The sequence below is a fragment of the Chaetodon auriga genome, chromosome 8, assembly GCF_051107435.1.
Source record: "Chaetodon auriga isolate fChaAug3 chromosome 8, fChaAug3.hap1, whole genome shotgun sequence".
Classification (NCBI taxonomy): Eukaryota; Metazoa; Chordata; class Actinopteri; order Chaetodontiformes; family Chaetodontidae; genus Chaetodon; species Chaetodon auriga.
Window position 1 is genome coordinate 22,661,052 of NC_135081.1, and position 25,232 is coordinate 22,686,283.

Below are 25,232 nucleotides of genomic sequence, written 5' to 3' on the forward strand. Positions count from 1 at the left end.
CCCTCGCAGTGCCTTTGTCATTGTCTGCCATTTTGGTTTTAGTGACCTGCTCAATTGAAATCCACTCACTTTCAGGTGTTCCAGTTCTTGGGTGCTTGCATTGTTCATGCAGGCTCACCGGCTTAGCCCTGAAGGTCCATAACTCATTTCATGGCTTTGTAACTTTGAGTTTAACCATGTTAACATGTTACTGAATGAAGAACTTCGGCAGACTTTTCTTACATGTTTTTATTTTGACTCGTCAAAATAATTGGAACCCATTTAAGTTCTCTAGTTCCAGGGTGCATGTGGGTTTGTTAGCTTGGCTTCATGGCACATCTAAATGGAACAGAGCCCTCGCCAATGTTGTTAGTTTCACCTGGGTTTGATGAGTCAGAATAGGAAGGTAAATAACACATACCAATGACTGTGACATGTGTCTCAGCCTTCCATATCAGTCCATTTTAAAGACACGGTGATCTGAAATGGGGTCATTTTCATCATATAAAAGGGAAACGAGGCTTCAGATGGTGCAATGAGTGCAAAGCTGTTGGAATATAAGAAATGTAGTTCAAAATTAGAAAATCACTGCATGACTATTGTAAAACACAGACAACGTCTTGTTTACAGTGATTAAGCCAAGGTTTCAGAATCAATTTGGTTAAGTAATTGTAATAAGTTTTGAAATGTATGCGAGCTGTCACAAACAGAGACCCCTCACTTCCAGCAGTGTTCATAGCTTTCTGCATGTATTTAATTGTTCATATCTCCCCCCTCCCTCCTCTCTTCTTCTGGCCATTCTGTTTTTGTGCAGGACCGGGGGCCATACAGGGGCGAGGGACCACTTTACATGCAGGGATGAGCGTCGGCGCATGTCTCTGGGTCTCCCTCTCCGCTTTTCTTCTCCTGAAGGTGTAAAGATGGAGCTCCACCTGGAATTGTCCCCGGACGTCCCTGAAAGCCCCGCCCTCCCCCTCCCTGTCTCTCTTCCCCTCTACGGAAAGGAAGAAGGAAATGAAATTCTTTAATTACGAACCCATCACTGTGAACAAAAAGAATATGCATTTATCCAGGAGCCATTGAGTCACTGCATAAAACACACAACCACGTCACTCCCCTTCCAAAACCTCAGCACCCCTCAATTCAATGTGGAGGTCAAATCATTGTCATTATCTCCTCCTCACACACACACAGTCTGTCTCTCTCTCTCTTTTTATGTCCCAGATTGCAGATTCGTCTGACTTGGTACTTCCCTCCTCACCTTGTTTTCCCCTCATTATTACCACTCGGCTGATGTTGATAGAGAGTGTATATCAATGATTATTGTGTCGGTGATCAATGAGAAAATAGATAATCTAACAACTGGACGATCATTTATGTAATATACTACATAGACTAATGACTCACCTACAGTGTTTGCCTTATGGAAATGATACATAAAATCACAATATTATGGTGGATATTTATGGAAATTATAGTTATAATGTGGTACTGGCGGTCATGTGACCTTTTGAAAATTGTCCCATTGGTGGCCATGTGAAGTGTCACCCTTTGATCACACACACACACACCTACACACACACACACCTACACACACACGTATGGATTTTTGATTTTAACTGTGTAGCAGTGAAGCTGCTATGAATGATGTCAAAATGTATAAAAAAAAAAAAAAGGGTGGGTGGTGATGGCGTCGGTCTTAACTACCCCTTTATGTAATCTGGGGGGTTTATACCAAGGTTTCGCATGTAGACACCCTCACTACCCAAACCTTTTTAGCCCCTTCCCCTCCGCCCGGCCCCTCTGTTCAACGTGCTCTGTCTAGTCGCCCTTTGCATCGCTATAGTGTTCTCTGCTCCGTGTCACCCCCCTCTCCTCCCTCCGTCTTCCTCCCCAGTGTAAATATATGCAGTACAGAGGCCACGCTGGCGACCTCAAGTCACCTGGCGCCAAACGACACCTCCCATCAGCCTCGACGACGCTCCAGTTTCCAAAAGCAGCAAGAGACTGTCAAGTGACAACAATTATCTTCTGTTTCGAAGCTGCAGCTCCATCCTCTTTGTCGCTTGTTGATAGCATGTACCGGTTAGAGATGTTCCTGTCGTGAGTCCATACTCCCCTCACTCCCTCCCCTCCCTCCCTGCACTGTGTCTGTTTTACTCTGCAAGGTTACCTGCTTTTACTTTTTTGGTGTTAATAATAGTACAGATGATGATGATGTTAATAAGTATTTGAATAACTATGAATAGTAATTCCATGTGAGAAAAAAAAAAACGAACAAAATCTGATGGTAATGAGCCATGCGTGGGAAAAATAATTTTTGTACTTTATTCTGAGAAGTCACACACATTGAACGACTACAGTGGAAAAAAAAAAACGGACAAAAAAAAAGATGTAAAGTTTTCGAAGTGATGTGCTCTATTTTGCCATGACAAGCTTTTTAAAAACGCATTTGAAACAGTCTGAGGGATTATTTCATCCGAGTCCAGAAGCAGTGAATGATGATGTAATTTATAATTTGTAACAGTTTATGTATTGAACTCTTTTTTGTCATGCTGTTAACCGCATCACATACACATTTACAGCATATCTGTCCACTTATCATAGTGTGTCTCTCTCCGACCAGCTAGATAAATGATTCGGATCCATGTCAGTCTCTGGTCGTGGCCGTAAGTCGGTTCTTGTTCAGCCAGACCGCAGGGAGATAAAGATGTAATTAGCCATTACCTGTGGTTTGCTAAGTGAAAGAGCCTGGGCTCCACCTGTCCCTCCTGCCAGCCAGTGATGGCCCCCATAAATCAAGCTCAATCCTGCCACTGACAGGAATCCTCTTCAAGGACAGCCTCGCCTTGGTGCACCAGTCCTCCCTCCGATGTGTACCTGTGACATGCAGGCATGGGCACTACAAAACCCCCATGGCACAATTATCCATCCAGTTCCCCTGCACAGCACAAACAGTGGGAGGTAAGCCCATATTTCAATACGGTGGCACTCATTTCTCCGCTGAAACACTGCTCCACTCACATGCAGCGACTATATGCAAATTTGCCATAACGAGCCTGCACGGAGAGATGAGTTTTCTCCAGCTGAACCCTGACTACTGCGACCTTAAAGGGGAATAACTCAGTACTGAATCAAGTGTCTGAATGTGTTTTGTTTGATTTTGTTTCAAACCAGCAATAACCCCTAACTCTACTGTGCAAGAGGTATCAGATATGGTTAAAGCTGTGGTGTAATATCTGAAAAATTTCCATTAACAAGGTATATCAAATAAGTCTGTTGTTGTACTTTTACTGTGTACAGTACTATGAAATGATTGTGAAGCTCTGTTTAAATGGCCCTTAATCTAAAACTCTACATGTTGTACTCAAAAAGTCTTGCCCTCTGCAGTGGAGTCGGGTTATCTGTGTGACCAGACACACTCTTTGTGCATGCATCTTGTTGCTCCAAAAATAATGTCGGATTCCATTTCAAGCACAAGAGCAGGTCATTTGGTCAGCGCTTCTTTTCTCTGTCTCAATCCCTTTTTCATCCTCGCAGCATCTCCATCTTTCATGCTGTTACTTTCTGTTTCTCACTCATACTGTACACTGTTACATGTCAGCGTCCCACTGGGTTTGTCAGTGGCATATAACATCTGTATGTACATAATCTGTCCTTGATGAAGAAAAAGAACAAAAAAAAAAACAGAAGAAAACATCAAAAAAAAAAAGAGAAAAAACGTGGACAAAAAAATAACATACTGTCATGTTTCTCGATGTGGGTTTGAAAAAAAGCACGTCAATGTTCGTGTGTGGGTGGATTTTGAAAAAAAAAAAAAAACAAGCAAACATTGTATGTTGTGTTCAGGTTTATGGGAAAAAGGGTCCAGATGGAGGGGAACTCAGGCAATATGACTTGAAATCACAGAGTGGTGATTGACAAAATGTGGATATTTGTACAAACAAACGGCAAAAAGAACATGTTTTTATGAGTCATGATGGATGTAAATGAGTCACACTTCTGGTGCGAGAGTGGAGGACTGGAGAGGGAGTGGGCAAGGAGGCAGCAGATCCCCCCGGGTGCACAATTGGAGGGTAGATGAGGATGCTGTTGAGAGAGCACCCGGTCCGACGGGCCTGTGGGAGGATACCCTGACAATGCAAATCCAAAAGCTGAGAGCCAGAGGGAGATGGGATGACACTAACCAGACATTGAACTCTCCATTTAGGGAAGAAGACAGACAGGCGCTCATATTGCATTTCCAAACTTCGGTGCTCCCAGGGGAAGGTGTACCACACACTATTTATGGTTGCACTATGTAATATGAATAGCATTAACATAGCCTTGATCACAAACACAGTCTGGCCTACTTCAAGTGTATAAATAACACCCCAACTGGGGTTCAATGAGTTTACAGTGATATAAACAAGACGTTTGCTCGGCCCCTAATTACATTCGGCGCACCCTGATGAGAAAGTGCTGATTGGCTCCTGCAGCTGAAGGTTATGATGATCTGTTTACAGAATCTTTGTTAATAAGGTGCCATGAAGTTCATGTTTAGAGCTCACAAAGCCAGCACATAGTTTACAGTACAAAGCATAGTATTGCACATTAATAGCTGTACTTTTTGTTGGTTTTCTTCTTGTTTATGGTAAGATTTAATTCGTGGCTTTACACAAGTGATAGCAGGAAAAGGAGGTGAATTTATTTACTTGTAAATGCACTTTTTTAAATTCTCGTTAACATATCAGTGCAGTGTTGTGATATGGATTTTAGGATTAGGGTTTGTAAAACACGTTGAATGCATTTAACAGTTTCGGAGCACTGTGCCTTTGCTGAGAGGAGTCAGGTAATGAAGCTCTGTAGTTTGTAAGGACGGATACTGCACGCCGCTCCTGAAATGATGCAGTGATGGAGTAAAATAATTATGGTGCTTTAATGGAACGACTGTAGAAGAGCAAAACAAGTGTACAGTTAGCCCAGAGAAGGTTTGAATGTACTGCTTTCTTCACTCTATATGTGGCAGGCTCAGGCTGTAGTCTTTCCTGCAGCACCCTCCCGACATAGAACAGATCCCGGACAGACTTTCAATTCAGAATGCAATGGTTAATCAATACATTCGACTGAATGGCTTTGGAATAGAGCAATTGCTCCCCGGCTTGCCTTACCAGGTCCCCAGAAGCTGAATTGATCAAGTGTCTATAGACCAGCCTTAGAACAGAGAGCATAATTCATCATGCCTGATACAAGACACCCCTAATTGCGCATCGATTTTAAGCCCCTCTCTGAAACTATTTGGGCAAGCTGTAATGTCAGCTCAGTAAAGTATGTGTTCAGAACTACAGCCCAGATCCAGCGAATGAAGAATTAATCACTTGTTTTTCTTTCCAAGTCAGTCCAGGTTGGTATTTGTTGTTTGTTTAGCTGCGAAATATAGTGTTGACCATACATGCTCCCTGGATGCACAATTTGGCGGCTGCTGTAACGTTTTATTAGTAATGATTATGTTTCATTAGTAATGACAGAGATGAAACCTGCATCATTTTGCAGTTGCCAACGTCAGCAGCTCTCGACACTGTGTACCTACAGACTTATGTCTGGGTGTAAAACACACAAAGATAAGGTGCGAGTGTGCAATACAATATTATATGAAATTATATGTAACAGATTAAAATGTAATAGCGTGAGACGCAGATGTTGCAGCCATAGAGTCAGTATACCAAAAGGATATGCAACGCAGAGTGACAATTATATATGAATGATTATCATTGTTCTAAATCCCCTGCTCACGTCCTTTACAGCAAAGCACGCCTAATTCCCATATATTATCCTAATTATCCATTGTTTACCAACTATCTACAGGCTCATTCAGTTCTCTTGGGCAAAGTCAATGTTGCAAGTCTATTAAGGCCCAATACTTTCCCATTACCACAGCTAATGAGTGCATTAGTACATAGCATGCTGGACAGGATTGTGACGAGGAAAGTCTCCATAACAGTGAGCGCGAGCACGCTTCAGGTGTTTGAAATAGCATAAAATGTTAATTAAAAAGTCACCTGACAGTTGCCAGGTGTTACTGTACGTGTAGGTCTAGATCAAACTAGTGTTCATGAATTACTGTAGATAGATAGATACAGTAGATAGATAGATAGATAGATAGATAGATAGATAGATAGATAGATAGATAGATAGATAGATAGATAGTGCTGTGTTTCGTGTTAGCAATTAGCTGAAAGTAGTTAGATAGATTCCTTATGCATATCACTCAGTTCAGGTTTTGTGTTTATATTTAAAACCTCAGCTTGCAGCGAAGACGCTGGGCCACAGAGTCGCCAGCCTCGCCCTCTCCCTCACTGCGACCACAGATGGCGTCTTGTCAATCACTCACCTCTCTAAGAGATGGAGCGTCTGGCTAATTAACAGCGTGCTGCACTTCACCAGTTGAGCAACAGCAACGGACCAGGCAACACAATGGAGGCATCTCGCCCACCACGTCTCCCCTAGTCATTAAGTCGCCCACCTCACATCTTCCACATAGAAAGAGTCCCATTACTTGGCCTCTCTGAATCACCAGCCCACGCCTGGCGTTTTCCTTGTCAATCAACCAAGGGGTAAATATTGGTTGTGGTGTTGAAAACCGACAGGAGAAACTTGGATTTCTTTCACAAGTGACAGCACCAACTGGTGTTTTTGTGCTGATTTATATAGCAGTTATGAGACGGCTGGGGCGAAGTCACCGATGTAGGATACAAGTGTCTTATTACCATGTATGGTGCGCTGGAGGCTGGGATGCATGACAGGATGCATGATAGGGGCTGGTCATGTGCTGTGTGACTCAAGAGGGCAATAAGAGCGAACAGGCTGCAGGAACCGTCACTGTGGAGTAATGGAAAGTGTCTCATTTGGAAACTAATAACGAAATTTACCGGACGAGAACCCACCGTGTATAATTGAGGGAATGAGTTGGCTTAGGTTAGTGTCGAATGTGGAACCCATCTCTCTCTCTCGTCTTCTTCTTTCTCTCTTTCTCTTCCCCCCTCCCCCCTCTCTACACACACACACACACACACACACACACACACACACACACACACTAGTTTCCGTCATTCTCCCTGTCCTCCATTTCTTTTTGTGTGGCGAAAACCTTCAAAAAATTCTGCCCTCCCTCCCCTCAACACCCAAGGTTTGCCCACTCTGCCACTGCTGATATAAATGGTGTGTTTGCATGTGTGTGTATGCGAGTGTGTGTACATGCAAGCATGTTTTGAGCTCCACAGTGATCATTCAAGGGGCTTCACTTCTAGCATCCAACAGTATGTGTGCATCTGTGTGTGTTGCCTGAGCTGCACAGGGCAGGCGCGTGTTTGGGTCATTCATAACACCGACGTGAATTACAGGCAATTCAGATTTCTTGAGATCTGATCAATGTAAACACACGAGACGGAAAAAAAAAACAAAAACAGAAAGGACCGACACATTTGTCTCCCACCCTGACCGAAGCTCAGTGCTGTGAAGCGATGATTGTACTTCTTTTTGATTTGTTGCTGAACTTGTCTTCTCTGACTTTCACTTCGAGGTGTGTCTTTTTCTTTTTCTTTTTTTTTTTTTTTTCAAAATCCATTAAGTGGAGTTAAAAATCATATCAAGTGGAGGGAGACAAAAAAAATAAAAATCAGTTTTGTTTTTAACAGAAGTCACTGTGTGTGGTTTGTCGCTGGGACCGGGGGCCTGTCTCGCTCTCTGTTGGCCCCTGTGGTTGGAAAGCAGGCGAGATCAGGCGAGTCGCTTCAGCTTGCTTTTTGCTTCCTGCTGAGTAAAGACATTGTCGCTTTTGTTGCGTTTGCAGGTTTGTCTCAGAGGTTTTTTTTTTTTTTTTTTTTTTGTCATTAAAATGTTTGGTTGATGAGATGCTGTCAGAATAAATGGCTCATATCAGATCACTTGCCAACAAATGATATCAGAGTTATTAGTCGGTGACAACTTCAGAATAGAGATGATCTGCAGTCATTACCAAGCTTTTCTATAAAAAATTAGCCATTTTTTATTAGTCTGTTAGGGTTCATTTTCATTCATTTTTAGCTGTGTCTCAACTAGAAATTAGAGTCCTTGTGCACAACAGGAAGCTCCAGTCGACCTCCTCTTGTCAATGACAAACATCTGCGTCTCCTCATCCTCAGCTTCAACACAGCTTCACAATTTTAGTCGTTCACTGTGAAACAAACGATAATGGATTTTGCTTTGTGATAACAGAACTTTATTCTATGTGTTTAAATCTGTCCAGGGAGGATGAATAATTAAGTCTAGATCGGAAAAGCAACATCAATTTGTGCGAAATAACATAAATAAATCAAATAATATGAATAAACCGTGCTACAAGAACCCCAAAATAAGGAAATGAGGAATAACAGCATCAGACAATTAAAAGACACGTTAGACTTTGGGTTCAATAACAACAGACTTTGCATTAGCCCGTGCAGGTGCTTTAAATGTCTTATTTGAGTACATAAGGCTGCTATTGACACTGACCTTTACAGATACTGTGACAAGAAAATGAAGAAGAATGGCCATTTCATGGGACAATGTGAAGCTGAGAAGCAAAAGGTTGTCGTAACGTAATGATCACTTCGCCAAGGTCTGACATTTTGGGCTCTCGTATGTGCAACAAATCTTTGTTAAAAAAACAAAACTGACTTCATCACTTAAAGTTGAGTCACATCTGCTGCTTTTAAAGCTCCCTAATTAATTAAAAGTAGTGATTACGTAATGCCCCTTTAAGTCATTGCAACCAAAGTGTTTTACAGAGCGTAGTTTTCAATTAGATTAGATTCATTTCTTAAGTGATATGCAATTTTTTCCAATCGAAGTACAAATCTTCCAAATCATCAGCTCTTGGTTTGAAGAGCCTCGGCGCGACCTGTAGAGCGACGGCAGCAGCACTTGCTTACTGTTGCACTGTGGTTTCTGTCAGCGTGCAGACGGAGGGCCTGTTTGTTTGCTGAGACACTGACATATGTAGTTTCTTCACCCCAACAGTCTCTCAGATTCGGGTTTCTGTTGAAGAGTGACCTATTAATGAACTATCACCTCTAACCATAGAGTGCAACAAAGAAAAGAAGCTGACACCGTCACATTTTAAAGCACAGCGAGCGTCAGATTTAAGAGTGCCTGAGAAATTATTTCACCACTCAAGCTTGGAGTGGCGAACAACAGCAGCATGGCCAAACTGCCTCAACTCGGTTTGCTTCTTTTGTTTGCTGGCCGACTACCAGGTCAGTCTGAATACAAGTCAGTCCTGTTAAGCTTGTATTCCCCTCCATTTCTGAGAGTATCCATTTCAAATACCTGATACGTCATTTTGGAACGAAGCAATATATTTTCCTATATATATTTATACTATAAGTCATTGTTAATCTTTGCTTTCCGGGATGCAAAAAATGATTTAAATAGCACCGAAGCGTCGTTTCTTCTCCTTCTTTTAATGCTGAAGGTAAAGAGATGCAACCTGCTTGTGGACCATAATTTGTCGTGTTTGCTGGTCTTCTTTATCATCTGCACCTCAATTGTGCACGACTGAGTGTTTTGCTTATCTTATCTGCAGTATTTCATCATCGCACTTAATAATCACTCCATCACACTTAGTCAGACAAGCAGCAACTACAATCAAACAGATATTTCAAAGCTTTTGAAATCTTTTGTACTGCAGTGTGTCTAAATTAGTGTTTGCAGAGTTTTTAAAAACAACATTTGTTGTGTGGTGAAGTTAATCACACCGGGAGCCATTCAATACATATTTGCTGCATTGTAAAATTATACTAAATTGATTTCCAATTTTGTACTCGTGGGTGTTTGAGTTTTCTGTCTGATCGTCTCTGTCTGACAAACCTTGCTCCCGGCTGTCACTCGGGCATACTAAACACACGTTTAAAGTATTTGTAGTTGATCCGCAGGTCTGCTCGGCACTTTTTAAAAGTTACTTGTATGACACATTGTATTAATGGCTCTGTCTTTAGCCCTGACAGCGACCCCAGAGGGACTGAGGGTGAGACAGTACCCTCCCTCTCTCTATGTGATGCGGGGTGAAACGGCAACCCTGTCCTGTCATTTCAAAGCTGAATCCCTGAAGTATGGGGTTCAGTGGTTCAAAATGAAGTCGGAAAAGCAGCTCATCCCAAAGTCATCCAGGCAGAACTTCGAGGAGAAGAATCAAACCTCGTCCCTGGTGATCACTGAGGTAGCACAGGAGGATTCTGGGTGGTATTACTGCGAGGTGAACGTCCTGCACAGAGACCCAGAGTTGGGCAACGGCACCGAGCTGGTGGTCTTGGGTAAGAAACAAATTGCTTGTTTCAGAAATTCATGCTTGGGTGATTCTGCCATGCTTGTAATTATGTCTCATTTGTATCTTTTGTGCACCAGAGCCACAGCATTTAGTGTGAGGCAGCTCGATACAAGCGCCGGTGTGGACCATGCATCACTATAAAAGAAAGGGCCAGGACCAATCTATAAAAATTCAAGTCATGTGAAATTCCCTCAGAGTTCATCTTTTTGCCTGAACAGTTTCATGACAGATCTAGAAATAATCACCCCGGCACCATGCGCAGTGCCTTGTATCGATCTTGCCCAGGGAATTGAAACTCACCAGAAAACAAGGCAGGGAGGGATGGCCAAATTATTATGTGGAAATCCGTCATGCGGAAGAAAAGCTTCCTTTTGATTTTCTCAGGATGCAAAGTTGCCTTCGTCGTATAACAACTGATATTACACGTTTTTAACTAACTGTTTTTTTTTTTCCCACATTTGATTCTTTATACCATTTTAATTATTTTGCTGAAAATAATGTTTTTTTTATTTGCTGCTTTTGATTGCACAATAATTCAGACAAATAATTTCGAAAAAGATGCTTCAGTTATGCAGTTTTGTTGTTTTTTGTGCACCGTACGTACTTTGATTTGTGTATTCTTATGCTTTTTATTAACATTTCCTCTTAATTTGTCTTTGTTCTTCCGTAAACGTTTCATTGTGATTCATATTACGACCACGAACACTGTTTCTCTTATATTTTCTACGTTGTATATCATTATTTGCTGCGCAATGACACAGTTTACCAGTCTGAATTGTCTCACCTTATGTGTTTACTTTGTTTCTGACTCTTTTTCCACTGCTAGCACCACCTTCTGCTCCCAAAATTTACCTCCAGATTCCCCGAGACCCACAGACTGGTCAGTGGGCTCTCCTCTGTCTCACTGGGGGATTCCACCCCCACGAGCTAACCATCACCTGGGCCTACCAGGGCACAGCGGCCGATATCGATCACCTGTCAGTCACCAATTGCACCCTTCCTGCAATCAACCCTCACGTTAACCTCTCCGAACACCCAGCTGACGGAGCCCTGCTGTCCTCAGATTGGTTGATGAACTCCATTCCACCAAGCCAGCCAAAGTGTTTCCAGGTGATGGACAACCACAGCAAGGACGTGTATCTCCTCAGTGTGTTCGCACTCCCGCTTAAACAGTCTCTGCAAACGGGAATCACTTTCACATGTGGGGTGCAGGACCACCCCGCCATGAGCACAGCTCTGACTGCCTCCTTCACTTGGGGTAAATAAACACCGGCATTCAATTCCTTTTCCAAACAGTATGATTTTATAGAAATTTGTCTCGGAGGCACTTGAGCCACTGGTTGTGAAATTATTTTTTAAAATTCCCATTTCGAAGTTTGCTTTTAATCATATTCTAAATGTTCCTCATCATGAAAAATGGACTTAATACTATGCCCGACAGTTTTAATTATTTAACTTTGCTGCTGAGAAATCATGTTTTTTTCTTCAGTCAGTTTGGTATGACAGATGGCTCTAAATATTATGATACCCACTGTTTGCTTTGCAGAAGGAGCCTGTCAGAGGTATAAATCACTGCTGTAATAAATGTGCAGCACGTGCAACTTGGAGAAGTTGGAAAAAAAAACAAAAAAAAAAACACTGCACACAGTCAGTGAATTCATCTAACGTTGACCCAGAATCTGACAGTGCACTGATTCAAACCGCTGAATGCAGTTTGTATCAGGTTTCTACAAAGAGTGACCTTTCGCTTCACTCTGCTTGGAAGTTCTCTCTAAACCTGCAAAAACAGATTTTTTTGGGGCTACTTTGGGGCAGTGCAGACAAGCTGTAAACACACCGCTGACATACTGCCACCTTACAAGTTGATAGCAACAGTTCATGATTTACACACCCAGCAGTTATGGAGCTGCATTAGCATTGAGTTGTTGTTGTGTTTTGGGTCACCTGACAAATAGAAGTCCAATAATTGTTCTCCTTGTAGCTCTGCTATGGTCTCCACCAATGCCCGAGGGAAATATCTGACTCTTCACCTGTAGTCACTAACGTTGCTGCTCTTCTTGAAATGTATGCGACTCTTTATGTATATATGGATAATTTATTTAAATTAAATTTTTAATCACAAAGGCAAATGATTATCGCTGCATATTAATGACAATGGCTGACACACAGTAGATGGTGTATAAACTGGTCAAATATAGTCTATACCGTATGGACAGGTAGTTGTTTTTTTAGCTGAAAGCAGCTGCATGCTATGTTTTTGATAATTCTGTGTGGGTTCATCTTCACAAGCAGGCCCGCTCGCATTACACATACTCACATTTGGCTCATTATTACCATAAAAATATTGATAAAAGCAGCAAGTTTTTATGTGCACAGGCTTGTACTTTTGACTTCTCATCAAACAACCTAATATTTTCTAATGCAGTGGCTCAACTCTTGCACTGATGATTCAACCAGCAGATTTTCTTTTCTAAGCTTTGGAAGCGCACCAACTCCAATTCACCTGACCTTGTCCATGAAGAACACTCCGGACACTTAAAACAACTTTGTTCCTCCTTGCATGCCTAAAAGAAACTTCTCTCCAAATATTACCATCTGTACTGTCACCGAGTCCAGGGACGCTTACCACTAGCCTCTTGTTCAGTGTTTGCCCTACTTGACTGTTAATGTGGGTCAGACATCGATCATTCCAAGGCAACAGATTGCCTGCAATACTGCATACTTGAACAAATTAATGATTTTCCCCAATCAATGTTTAAACACCTCTCCTCCCAGGGAGGAGGCGGACGTCCATCAACCAAAGCCAGTTCAACCTTCCTGATTTAATTCCGTCGTGCTCGATAACATGATAAGTCAGTGCTAATCAGTGTTTGCCTAATTTTTTCCAGATGCCTCCCCTAACGAGCTGATTGTGCACTTGAATATTCTGAAGATGTGTTTCCTCTCTGCAATGACAGTCGTGTTTTTATTGGAAGGTGAGTGAGTAAACCTCTTTGAATTAGAGGAAGCTGTTGAAAAAAAAAAAAAAAGGATATTTAATTTATGTGATCTTGCACTCTGCAGCAGTCAAACATTTCTGCCTGCAGGGAAAATGATGTCGGCCATGTGAGTACAATATTCTCCTCTGCCTTTGACAAACACATCATGTACACACACACACACACACACACACACACACACACACACACACATGCACAGGGCTGTTTTTCTTATTGCCTTATCCTTGTAACCTATCACACATTGTTAGGAAAAAGTCAACACTGACGCAACAACCAATTATTGTCTTCCAGGAAATACAAAATGAAATAGGAGAGAAAACAAAAAAAAAAAAAAGGACCGCCGGGTGTTCGGTGTGGCTCAGAAGACCAACCTTTGACAAACAACATCACATAAATCCAGACAGTCATTGCTGAAAAATGAGAATTCACTCTGACTTAACAGTTGATTCTGCATTATGAGTAAATGTAAACCTCCCTCTCTCATGTTTGCTGTTACGTTTCTGCCATTTTTAAACCTCTTGCTCTACATTCTGCTTGGCTTTCACCTATCGCGTATCCTCTGAACATTGATGCATTGCCGATTTCTTTCTGCACATCAAAGCTGTTTATCTCTGTAACTCTTTATCGCTGTGGCGTGCTGACTAGCGTGTTTTTGGATTTGCTCATTGTGTCGACGGCTGGTAGTCCGCACATCTTAGTCATTCACTCAGGTCCGTGTGTCAGAATGAATGCTTCATGCATGATCCACCTGTCAAACAGACACAGTGATCATCTCAACCTCCGCGCAGGCCTAATCCTCACAAAACAGGATTACCGTTGATGCCAGTGCTCGCCTGTGTGATAGCTCTGCCACTGTGTGCAGTGTGTGGGCTGAGATCTTGATTCACGTGTTGGAGGAAGTGCATTTTAAATTTAGGCCTGCCCACACTGCAGAGGGTGCCAAGTGCTGCCAGTAATAATGACCATTAAATTTAGAGCAAGATGATGAATCTACAGTATAACCAGATTAGTGATGTCAAAAAACGCCTTTTTATCTGCTCAATAAACTTGCTATTGCTCACACTTAATGCTTATTTTTATTTTAAACAATTTTTATGAATGCCATTAAATATATACAGAAATGTGGTATAAATTTCACATGATCTGGTGATCACAATCAAATCCTTGTAACACATTTGTCTCTCTCTCTCTCTCTCTCTCTCTCTCTCTCTCTCTCTCTCTCTCTCTCTCAAAAACAAATTAGTCCTTATCTCTCCGCCTTCACACACACACACACACACAAACACACGCAATCACGTTGTACCTGAACGCTGCTCATACAAAGCAGCCTTTTAGTCATAAATGATGCAAATGTATTAATATAGGATTTGTTTATCAGCGTCATTCTCTTTACTTCCTCATATATGCTCACACATGTGTGGACACACACACACACACACACACACACACACACACACAGAGACTTCATATTTTGCTTGTGTGCACTTCAAAATCTACTGTGAAATTGAGCCATTCTTCACAAGACAATGTTTTTACACTCTTCTGTGTATAATGTGCAAAGCCTCTATAGCTGATTTTATTGAGTATGTTTTTATTATCTCATTATTCTGCTTGTTCTTTTTTTTTTACCTCCTTCTTATTTTCATTCTTGCTGTTGTGTGAGTGAAGTGAATTTCTCCGGCATGCGATCGATAAAGTCTTATCTTTTGTTATCTTATCAAACAAAATCACCTTTTACCTGACCCTCACAAAACAATCATTCAATTCAATTCATCGCACATTACGTAAATTACATGTTTATATGATCTGTGTATGAATATTGTTTCTGGTTTTTGTCTTATATAATTACAACCCCGTCATACAGCTTTCCCACATGTATTACATATATTCATACGTGTAGGCTACATTAGTAGCACGTGCAGCTTGTGTAAGTAAATGCTTTTAATGAGATGAAATGAATAAAAAATGGTGCAAACTGAAATCTGCATGAGAGTGGTCATAGCATGTGAAAAACACACAGCTACATGTTGACATGAAAGCAAACTGTATGCTCAGTTTCAACACACTTGAACATAATTTCACATCTCACACATCACAGTTCAGTTTGTTTTTTAATCACAATATGTGACAACAAATGCTGTTACAAACATACGACGTATCCTGTCAAAGCTGGTGGGAAACCTTTATATCTTATTGGTTCGCGGTGACCGCTGAAGCCGTCGCTTGGATATTCATTTTTTCTCCATCACAGCTATTCACAATACGAGCACCTGCATTAATGGAGATCGTATGAAATCCTTTTTTAATTTGCATGTGACAGTTCAGAGCACCACGTCTCTTTGTCTTCACACGTTACACCGCATAAAAACTGAGGTCTGCTCAGACGTGCAGAGGTTTTCCTATCTTGTCTCGTTTGCAAATAGGAAGTCCATCAGTCAAACAGAGACACGTAGCACAGTATAAGGAAGTCATTTTCCTACATGTGTAAAAACACAAACATTTCATTAATTTCCTGCTTCCAGAGATGAAGAAATAAATTAGTCAAAGCAGCTGCTCACAGCTTCCGTTCAGTCAGCTTAGATAGTATTGATCTGCCCTTGTTTGTGTTCCTTATCTTTTGCTGTCTTGTTAATTCCCCACAAGGCCCAGAACATGTGACAGGACATGCACCTGTTTAGGCGACTCTTAACCCCTTTCATCACACTACCCACAGTCCCTCTCACAGCAGAGGAGGAGAGGTAGAAAATCAGAGGGTCAAGACAAGCATTAAAGGTGCTGCAGAGCAGGGCCTTGTCTCTCCAGTCCGGACTTTTCCATGTGATGAAACCGACGATGTGCGAGACGTTATAGGGGCCAAAGCAGAAACCGAACACCAGCAGCGTTCCCAAAGCCATGCCAATGGCCCGCAGGCGTCGGCGTCGGCCAATGTGCTGCAGCTTGGACAGAATCCTGATGAAGTTGATGTAGCAGAAACTGCAAATCAGGAGAGGAATGCAGAAAAGCACCACACAGAGCTCCAGACGCACGGGCAGGAGGACTTTCAGCTGAGCCTGGGTGAAATTCTCATAACACACCTCCTTTTTGTCTCCAGTGGCAGAGCTGGCTGAAGCATTGTGGCCTAAGGTGGCATTCAGAGAGTTCTCAGAGTTAATGAAGGGCATAATGAACACAATGCTCAGATTGATGAAGGAGAAAATCCAGAAGAAGACGCTGGCGGCGACAGCGTACACAGGCCGCCGTTTCAGGCTGTGCTGGATGGGATAGGCCACGCCGAGGTAGCGCTCTACGCTGACCGCAGTGAGGAAGAAGGTGCTGTTGTAGATGGTCATGTAGAAGATGAAGCCAGACAGAGGGCAGAGGGGGTAGGGCATGTCCCAGAGCATGTTGTTCATCACTTCATGCATCTTGAAGGGCAGGAAGAGGAGAAAGAGGAGGTCAGAGATGGTCAGGTTGAGGAGCAGGATGTCAATCGGCATGGGTTTCTGCCTCACTTTCTTGCAGAAAGTGTAGAAGGCGAGGACGTTGGCGGGGAAGCCCAGCACAAAGGTGATGATGTAGACAGACAGACACAGCCCAGTGTGGCACTCCTGCATGGTGGCCTCGGTGTAACTCAGTCACTCCGTCAGGGATCGAGATGTGTCACATTATGTCCTTGAGTCTGGTGGGAATGAATACACTGCGGCACACTGTCAGACAGCCAGAGCCGCGGGAGACGAAGGCTTCTTATTGGGTCAGCAGCCTGGAACAAACCCGGTGAGACGGCGTGGTTTTCCTGTCCCCACCGATAAACCAACGCTCATCGTTTCCTCGAGGGCTTTGAGCTCTGCTGATAAGAGAGAATGGAAAGAGATTACCACACTGCGCAGCACAGTATTTCGACCTAGCGTCCATTTGACACTTGGTTTAAGAGTGCACTGCTTTACTTTTTATACATTAAATTTTAGCCTACAAGCTAAAAGACGACAGGAAGAAGCCAAAGATAAACTCTTATTCCCCCTTTCCTATATTCCCTCTTAATTTCCTTCCATATTCCTACTTCAGACTTTATGGTGGAGCTGAATTATCTCTTGAAGAGGAGCCACTGTTTTGGTCTGGCACATGGTTTTGTGTACATATCTTAATACTGCGTTATTGCTTTCTATGTGTCATAAATGTAGTACAGTGATGCTTTTATCATTAACTCCAGGCCTCTGTTCTCTGTCCGTGCACAAATACTGGACATGTGTGAAACTGATGACCCTCATAAACATAATGACTTAACTACACCAGGGGAAATGACTGTCTCAAAGCTTTAGCTGGCACAGCTTCCCAACACGCTCCCGTCATCAAAACAATGTCTGTATCTAATTCCTGCATCTTATTATAAAGGAAATGCAAAATAGACTGGAGGAAATTGGTAGAATGTAAAAGCACAGCCACAAAGAGGAAATCATTTTTTGCCTTACCCCGTATGTAATGAGCTGCATCGCATAAAAGTGAACGAGTGTGACAGAAGCGCGACTCTTATAGTGCGCCGACAAAGCGGGGGGGAAGTTTTTTTGGATTTTTTTTTTACTACCCTGCAGAGGAATGTGACGAAACTAAAGAAGTGCCAGCAGCTTAAGCAACTTGAAAACTTCCTCCATGTCTGCGGTGGTGGTTTTGTCAGTTCACAAGTTTCCTATTTTAACATCTTTGAAAAGAACCTAGCTGTAAATAAAAAGGAATAGTTGTGGCTTACCTTGTTCCACCGCGTGTTTCTTGGCACAGCCTCATGTGGTGATTGCTCAACTGTTTTCTATGGTCTCCTCTTTTCAACAGCACATTCAGCTCCTACCTGCTGCCGCCGGCACGTCCCCCTATTTACATGATAATCTAAACATCCAGCGCAGATAATAGAAATTATTAGCAAGGCGATACTGCTGCAATTTATCTCCCACGCTCCCCAAACGTGGTTTCTGTGGTAACAACTGGCTGTTTTGCAACACGCATGGCAGCAAGCCCGCCTGATTGTAGGTTATTAAACCGTATTTAGTTATCAATAGCCACCGCATTTACATGGACGCCTCTTTATTATGGGAGGCGAAGAAAAGGCGTTTGACACAAAACAGATGACCTTCTGTCAAAGCAGTCCCTCCCTATCATAACATGTGAGGGCAGCAGGGCCTCTTATATGGCTGTCCAAACAGAGGCCTGTTGTTTGGACAGCCATATACTGTGCACAATAATAAAAAACATGACATGTGCTTTATTCAGAGATGACTGATGAGACGTCCCTCATCATCCTGTGCTGCTGCAGCCCACCGCAGCAGGAAAAACCCGGAGACGTTAGAGGTCAGCGGCGTCTTTGTTGTTAACGCCTCGTGTCACGACAGCCCGGTCGAGTTTCTCATGCACAGGTGAAACAGGTGAAAGTGCAGGTGGTCGTGGTTAATTTCACAAAGTGACAGGAATAAGCTTTTGATGTAATAATGACTCAGAGGTGTACAGAAAGTCCTTTTGATGTTGCTTAATGTATGTAAATCACACTGAGGCTCTTTCACTTGAGCTTAGTCCTTAAACACTTGAATCTGGTGTGTGACTTTTGGATGTTTTGTTACCGTCTGACATAACTTTATTCGATATTTGTCCCTTTCACCATATCAGCCACTGCTTACCGCTGCTATTGATCTGATTTAAAAACCTTCTTTCAGCTTCTTCCACGCCTCTGCATCCCAGACACGCGACCAAAGAGAAAATGTGTGAGCTTCAAGCATGCGTCTGAAATCCTCACATTTGTATTCCGCGCATACATTTTGGACGATCACATTGTATTAAGCAAGCTGGTGTGTTCCACTGTGACAGCAGGGATTTTCTAAGAGGCGGTTTGAGCACAAACTTTACTGTAACGCTCGGAGATATTTCATCACTGCTGGACAACCCGCTTCAGTAATTAGCCAGAGACAATTCACCCTCTTGGCAACACACAGAGGAGCAAATCAAAAGAGAAATGTAGACAAGGTCCCATTTTGCACTTTCACATTCCATATTTAACTTTTCCTTATCTGCTAAAATGATAGCAGAGGCAGAATATTATTTTTCACATTAGTCTATTAAAGTTGTCTCCACTGACAAAGTAAAATCTTTTACATAGGGCTGAACTGGATGTGTATTATTAAGGATGTAAGGTTGGATCACTGAACACGTAGTTACATACTAAAGTCCTGCCAACATGAAACCCAGAGCAAATCTGTGGTTGTCTACAGTTCAGCTGTATTTTCTGTGCATTTTATTTCCTGATGTGGAGGTGTTAATCAATCAAAGTGCCAAAAAGTGCACTTCCTCAAATGGCCTCTTGAGGCTGGCTCCAAAACTGAGTCAGTCCCCATAGACTTCCATGTTAAAATGCTCGAATTTACAGCAGAAATAAACATGTTTACAGTCTGGTAACACATATGGTAAGCAGGAAAAAAAAGAAAATGATTAATGTATGGAACACTCAAGTGAACCAGTAAACCGTAACTGAACTTAACAATTCTTGTCCGTGTTTTACTCGAACCAGAAATGATTGTGTGTTAACTGGAACCAAACATACTGCAAAACACACACAAACCCGGGATAGTATGTGTCTGCCATTACAGGTGGAACTGTGGCTAAACAATAAACAAGTCTGGTTAAATTTATAGGCAATACGGCAATAATGATGAAAATGGGGCAAATGGTTTGTTCTAACGTACTCTGTCACAACAAGGGAATATTTTTATGTCACTCACTTCTTTAAATTATTTTTAGACTCAAAGATATGCATTTTTAGGAGCATGGCCGCTTTCAGTGACGGCTAGCCGCTAGGTTTCTGCAACCAGGCTTCTTTCAGCATCCTCAGCTCCACCTCTTTGCCCATTTTTGAATTAGTTTGGTTGATTCAGACACCACCAAGACGGCGACGGCTGGAGCAGCTGCCACTGAGCTTCACAATGGCTCTTCAGAAACCTGTGGGGGGGCAGTCTACGTCCATGTTTTACATAGTCTGTGGTCAAAGTACAGCGTCAGAGCCAGGAAAAGAATCTGGTGGGAAAATACTGCCTGCTTAACTTCTGCTAATGTAAACACTGACAAACTAAAACCCCTTATTGTCCTCAGTGATACGTACAACCCTGTGGAAGAGTCATAGGAGACTCCTAAGAGAGGTTTTAATACTTTAATACTTATAATACTTTATTTTAGTTTAGTTTTGACTTTTAGATTTCATTCAGGTGTGCCAGTGTAGTTTCAGATTTTCAGATTTTCAGGTTTAGTTTTTGTTGGGGTCAGGTGGTGTAAAGTGTCAGAAGTATGTCGTAACATATGATACAAAATGTATTGCTAAATGCTTCTCATTCAAATATTTGCATACATGTTCTTTGTGTGTGTGTGTGTGTGTGTGTGTGTGTGTGTGTGTGGGTGTGTGTGTGTGTGTGGCATGAACGGCTCCACCTTTCATTTCATTGTGCAATCTTGTGCTGCAAAGTGACAAATGAATCCTGGTACCTTATTGCTTAAAGAACCCTGCAATTAATTAATGTTTGTTTTTACAGTATTTTAATTCGTTTTTTAACCATTTAATATTGTTTTATCTTAGATTTAGTTTATCTTAAATGGCATTTTTTTTTTTTTATTTTGTTCCAGTGTATGACTTTTTTTTTTCAGTGCTTTTCATTTCAGTTTCAGTTTTTCATTATAACTCTGCTCCCAAGAAGAACAACAGCATTTGTATCAGCAAATGCCCAAAAACATTTGTTTATATTGAATTGACAAAGCCCTCTAGCAGCTGTAATTACGGCAGGAGAAAAGGAGTAAGGGGACCTGAACAACATATCAGACTTAAACACCAGAGGCCGCAGATGACCATAATCATCTACTAACTTTTCACAGAGCTGTCATTATTGTAAGCATGACAATGAAGGTCCCCCAACCTAAACCAAGTATTTATTTTAAGCCGTCTGATCTTTCCTTGCACCTGAAGTCGTAGCAGTGGTAATAGCAGCAGAGCACTGCAGGAGGCTCTTGCGGCAACAAACATGGCTGATTCATTCCTCCCGATGTGTTATGTTTGCTCATGAATGCGCAAACGAGACAAACAAAGATGGAGGTTCCAGGCAGGTGTTGCAGGTATGTCTGTAAAAGGGGATTTTCCCAGCAGCGTCAGACAGCTTGAGTGGTGTGAAAGCAGGTTTCGAATGGCAGCAACAAACCCACAACCTTGAGGTGCTTTTCAGAGTTTGGGACACAGGGAATGAAGTCAGACACAGCTGATGCAACAGGATGATATTTGTGAAAGAGCACACAAAATAGAGCGAGGACATGGCTCAGATGCACAGTGTTGAAGCGTAGAGAAAAGCCTGCAGAGCAGCAGTCAGTGTGGTTACTGAAGCAGCGGGAACAGAATCATACATTATACAAGCGTGGAGTAGAAAGATTTATTGGTGTGACGATGTATCAGGCCCCAAATATCAGAAACAAAATGATGCAGGTTCCTCTCTCCACAATGAAACAATCCATAAAAACACTGACAATTTTTCCTTCTTCAGTTTCACATTTCGGTATTTTTTTTTCTCCAAAAAAAGAAAAAAAAATGGCGTTTATTGCTCTCACTGATTCCTGTTAAGTATCCCAAAGGCTAAACAGAGATGGTGGGCAATAATGCTTAATGGAGCTGCTAAGTATAAACGAATCACATTAGTGAGTATTTTAAAGGAGTGTTTTAGTGTTCTGTGGAGTCTCTGAATATTTTATCATGAATAAAATGAGCAGAAATCAGCAAACTGTTCTTGTGTTAATTAATTCTAAACTAATATTACTAATTGAAAAACAGAAAAAAAGGGTGTCAGCTTTCGGAAACATGCTTGAACCCTAATATGAGCCACCGTAGCCTCCTGCAGCGTGATATTACCCAGAAAATAAACTGGCCGTCACTGTGTCCTTCTGCTTTGAGCTTGCTGGGAAAGGCCACTTTGAAGTTCAATTGACATGGCTGTTATGAACAAAGTGTCAGAGTCCTTGTGTTGTTAGAGAGCACAAACACAGGCAGCGCAGGCGAGAGCTGCTCTGAATGTTGTCAACAGCCTTTTGAAGAGCAGGTATGGAGAGGAAGAGGAGGTTGTAGATGATCGAGGGGTAGAATAAGTGGACATGACTGTGCGCTTTCCCGTCTTCATTTACCGTAAATGGTGTGAAAACAAATAAATTCTCCCCTCCCTGAGGTTTCATGGGAAAGAGGAAGGAACTGAAAAGCTAAAGTTTCTGTTGAGGTAACTGACAACAAATGCAACACCCTACGCATCTCCTTTGTCTGAAGGAACAGACACTAGAGCTCATTTTTTCCCATCAGTTCCGCTGCTGGACTTTAAAAAGATGATCAGCCAGTGGTGGAAGAAGCACTCAGATCGTTTACTTAAGCAGAAGTATCAATATCACAGCAGTATAATACTACCAGTCAAATATTGTATCAATATTATTGCATATATTGTCACGGGCCACTCCAAAGAGCCACAGCATAAATCCGAGGGGTCGTGAGATGATTAATTGAAGGGGGAAAATGCTCTTTTTTATTCATTTTTTCATGTTTTTGTTCTTCAGGCCTCCAACAGCTGAAACCTGAGAAGTTTAGAAGGAAGATCTCTATGTTGTGGCATTGATAACAAGTCACAGACGCCTGAAACACAACAACTAAGGGGCCCAACTTGACAGGTTTATTTTGTCAGAGGTCTGAAATCAAAAAGATTGGAAATCACTGGTTTAATCTTGGGCAACATGATGTATTTTCTAAGATCATCAAATGTTTTTATGTAAAATCTTAATCTGAAAAGGAACATTTTCGGCTGAATTGTTGTTCAGCAGAAGTACAGAGAAGGATAAATGGAAATACTCAAGTAAAGAACAAGTGCACAGTATATTTTGCTTGTCTATTATTGCATTCAATTGATCTGAGGTCTAATGGGCTGTATCAATTACAGTATGTTGTTGACAATCATCTGAACACAAGCCACTCTATTTTCCTTTAGTTGGACACGGTAGAAACAGAAAGCCTTGCTAGCTAATACAGCTAATTTGTCCAATTTCACAGTTTATCTGTCCAGCATCTTGCAGTGGCAGACTCAGCTGCATCTTATCAGCAAATTTGTTTTGGTCCAGAACAGAAGAGACTAACCATTGTCTCACACGGGCCTGTGCACAGCCACAACAGGTTAGATGCGACACGCAAGGAATGATTGCCACTGAAATCCGCCTCCATCTCGCCTCTATAAGACCTCAGTGCATTTGAAATAAATAGTTAATTGTGTTACATCAAGTAGATATCTCAACAATGAAGAGATTGCGGCTCTGTGCTTCATGGACTTGAGCATCCCACAAGCCTCCTCGCTAATCCCTCTGTTAATACCCAGAGCATGAACCTATAAGCTTCCTTATATTTGTGGCGGAGGAAAAAAAATAACAACATAATTCTCCCGTCCCGATAGAAGAGTTCAGTGGCTGCTAAGCCACCATATTGCTATTTGAAGAGTGACTTTGCTTCCAACGTAGCTGGACTCATTTTCTTCCCAGTGACACATTCATAAAACAAAGCTTGCTATGTTGAAAAGATAATCTCGCACATTTGGCTGGCAGCCTTATCAAGTATGACCTGAGTCCAAAGAACAACTGTTCGAGGACAGAAATCTGTGAGAAAAATAGACGACAGCGCGGAAGCCACGGAGGCAAAATAGATTTTCAGCCCCCTGGCTCCCCGCCCACAGCAACTAATCAGTTTTATAATGATCACATCAATTCCTTTTATAGAGCATACCAAAAGAAAACTTTCCTGTCGTCCCATTTCAAAGTGCTGTGCAGTTTACTCTCATTGCCAATATGTGAAATTAATATTTCAGCCAACGTGTGGCGATGCCCTTTTTTCTGCGAGTCTTGTAAACACAGAAATCAAGATTCACTTTCAGTGTTCAGCCCAATCAACTGAGTAAATGTTGGCACCGTTTGTTTCTGCAAACCACGGATATGCTGAGACTTTATGTTTCGTTACGCTTCAGTTTGATGTTGTGCGAACGCTGTGGGTAAGGTCTGGTTAGGTTAAGGCACAAAACCACTTGGTTAGGGTTAGGGTTAGGGGTTAGGGTTAGAGGTTAGGTGTTAGGGATTAGGAAAAGAACATGTTATGGGGGGTTAGGGTTAGGGTTTGAAATACCTTTGTCAGCACAACCAAAGTTGGAAAATGTCCCGATGTCTTGTTAAAAAAGCCTGGTTTTGTCACTACAAACACAGCTTGACCAGTCTGCTGCTCTGTCATGCCACCACTGTCCCCTCATCCCCCTGAAGACAAACTCACATACATGCACCATTAATCTGAATTTACTTCGATACCTATGGCAGAAATGCTGATATGATACATACGAAACATAAAGATTTAACACATCTGTGGTTTTCAGAAACATACAACGCCAACATCCTATCCGGGCAACCGTGATGTTGACCTGTGATCTATGATGCATGTGTACATTTCTCCCTCCACTGGGAACAGGGCCAAGTCACACACCTATACAATGGATTCCAGTCATGGGTGTTTATTTGGTTATCTGCTGATGCTGGGAAACTTACAGAGTGGTTGTAAAAGAAGAGCCGATATCAAGGCTGCTGGATGTAAGGAGATCACAGCCGCATGCAGCGGTAATGTTTGAGGTTCCTAAGCAATAATGCTCTCGTGTCACCTGCCTTTGATTATGAGCCTGAAACTGATGAATATGCACAACAGGAAACAGCTTGTTGATTGTTTACAGGGCTTGTTGAACTGTGCTCTGCACTCACCCATCTATTATGTTGCCTTTATTTGAAAACCGGCGTCCATTATTTGTTTGCTTTTCATTTACAGTACAATTAGATCCTTGATTACCAATATTTTCAGTTCTGGCTTTCACACAAAAACTGTCTCAGTTAATCAGCTATGATTC

General features: G+C 42.0%; 3 protein-coding genes across 5 annotated transcripts in view; 2 read left to right on the top strand and 1 right to left on the bottom strand.

The window, feature by feature from the left end:
- Positions 1-7,914, top strand: part of iglon5 (IgLON family member 5) — a 97,632-nt gene extending 89,718 nt beyond the window's left edge. Inside the window, exon 8 of the mRNA XM_076738091.1 lies at positions 794-7,914. Within this exon, the coding sequence (XP_076594206.1) occupies positions 794-897 (104 nt within the window). The 3' untranslated portion in view covers positions 898-7,914. The remainder of the gene's footprint in view (positions 1-793) is intronic.
- Positions 7,915-8,337: 423 nt separating this feature from the next.
- On the top strand, positions 8,338-15,712 carry LOC143325167 (tyrosine-protein phosphatase non-receptor type substrate 1-like). Of its 2 annotated transcripts, XM_076738093.1 has the most exons (5): positions 8,338-10,286; positions 11,127-11,558; positions 13,189-13,275; positions 13,364-13,405; positions 13,591-15,712. In XM_076738093.1, exons 1-4 carry the CDS (start codon positions 9,956-9,958, stop codon positions 13,393-13,395), a joined length of 882 nt encoding a protein of 293 aa, XP_076594208.1. In that variant the 5' UTR covers positions 8,338-9,955; the 3' UTR covers positions 13,396-13,405; positions 13,591-15,712. The 2 variants fall into 2 exon arrangements, with proteins under 2 accessions (XP_076594208.1, XP_076594207.1); XM_076738092.1 differs by having other exon boundaries at positions 13,364-15,712.
- Positions 15,713-15,875: 163 nt separating this feature from the next.
- LOC143325165 (free fatty acid receptor 2-like) lies at positions 15,876-17,798 on the bottom strand. Of its 2 annotated transcripts, none has more exons than XM_076738088.1 (2): positions 17,745-17,798; positions 15,876-17,125 (listed from the first exon to the last, which is right to left on the bottom strand). In XM_076738088.1, exon 2 carries the CDS (start codon positions 16,890-16,892, stop codon positions 15,876-15,878), a length of 1,017 nt encoding a protein of 338 aa, XP_076594203.1. In that variant the 5' UTR covers positions 16,893-17,125; positions 17,745-17,798. The 2 variants fall into 2 exon arrangements, with proteins under 2 accessions (XP_076594203.1, XP_076594205.1); XM_076738090.1 differs by having other exon boundaries at positions 15,876-17,122; positions 17,745-17,785.
- Between the last annotated feature and the right edge of the window lie 7,434 nt (positions 17,799-25,232).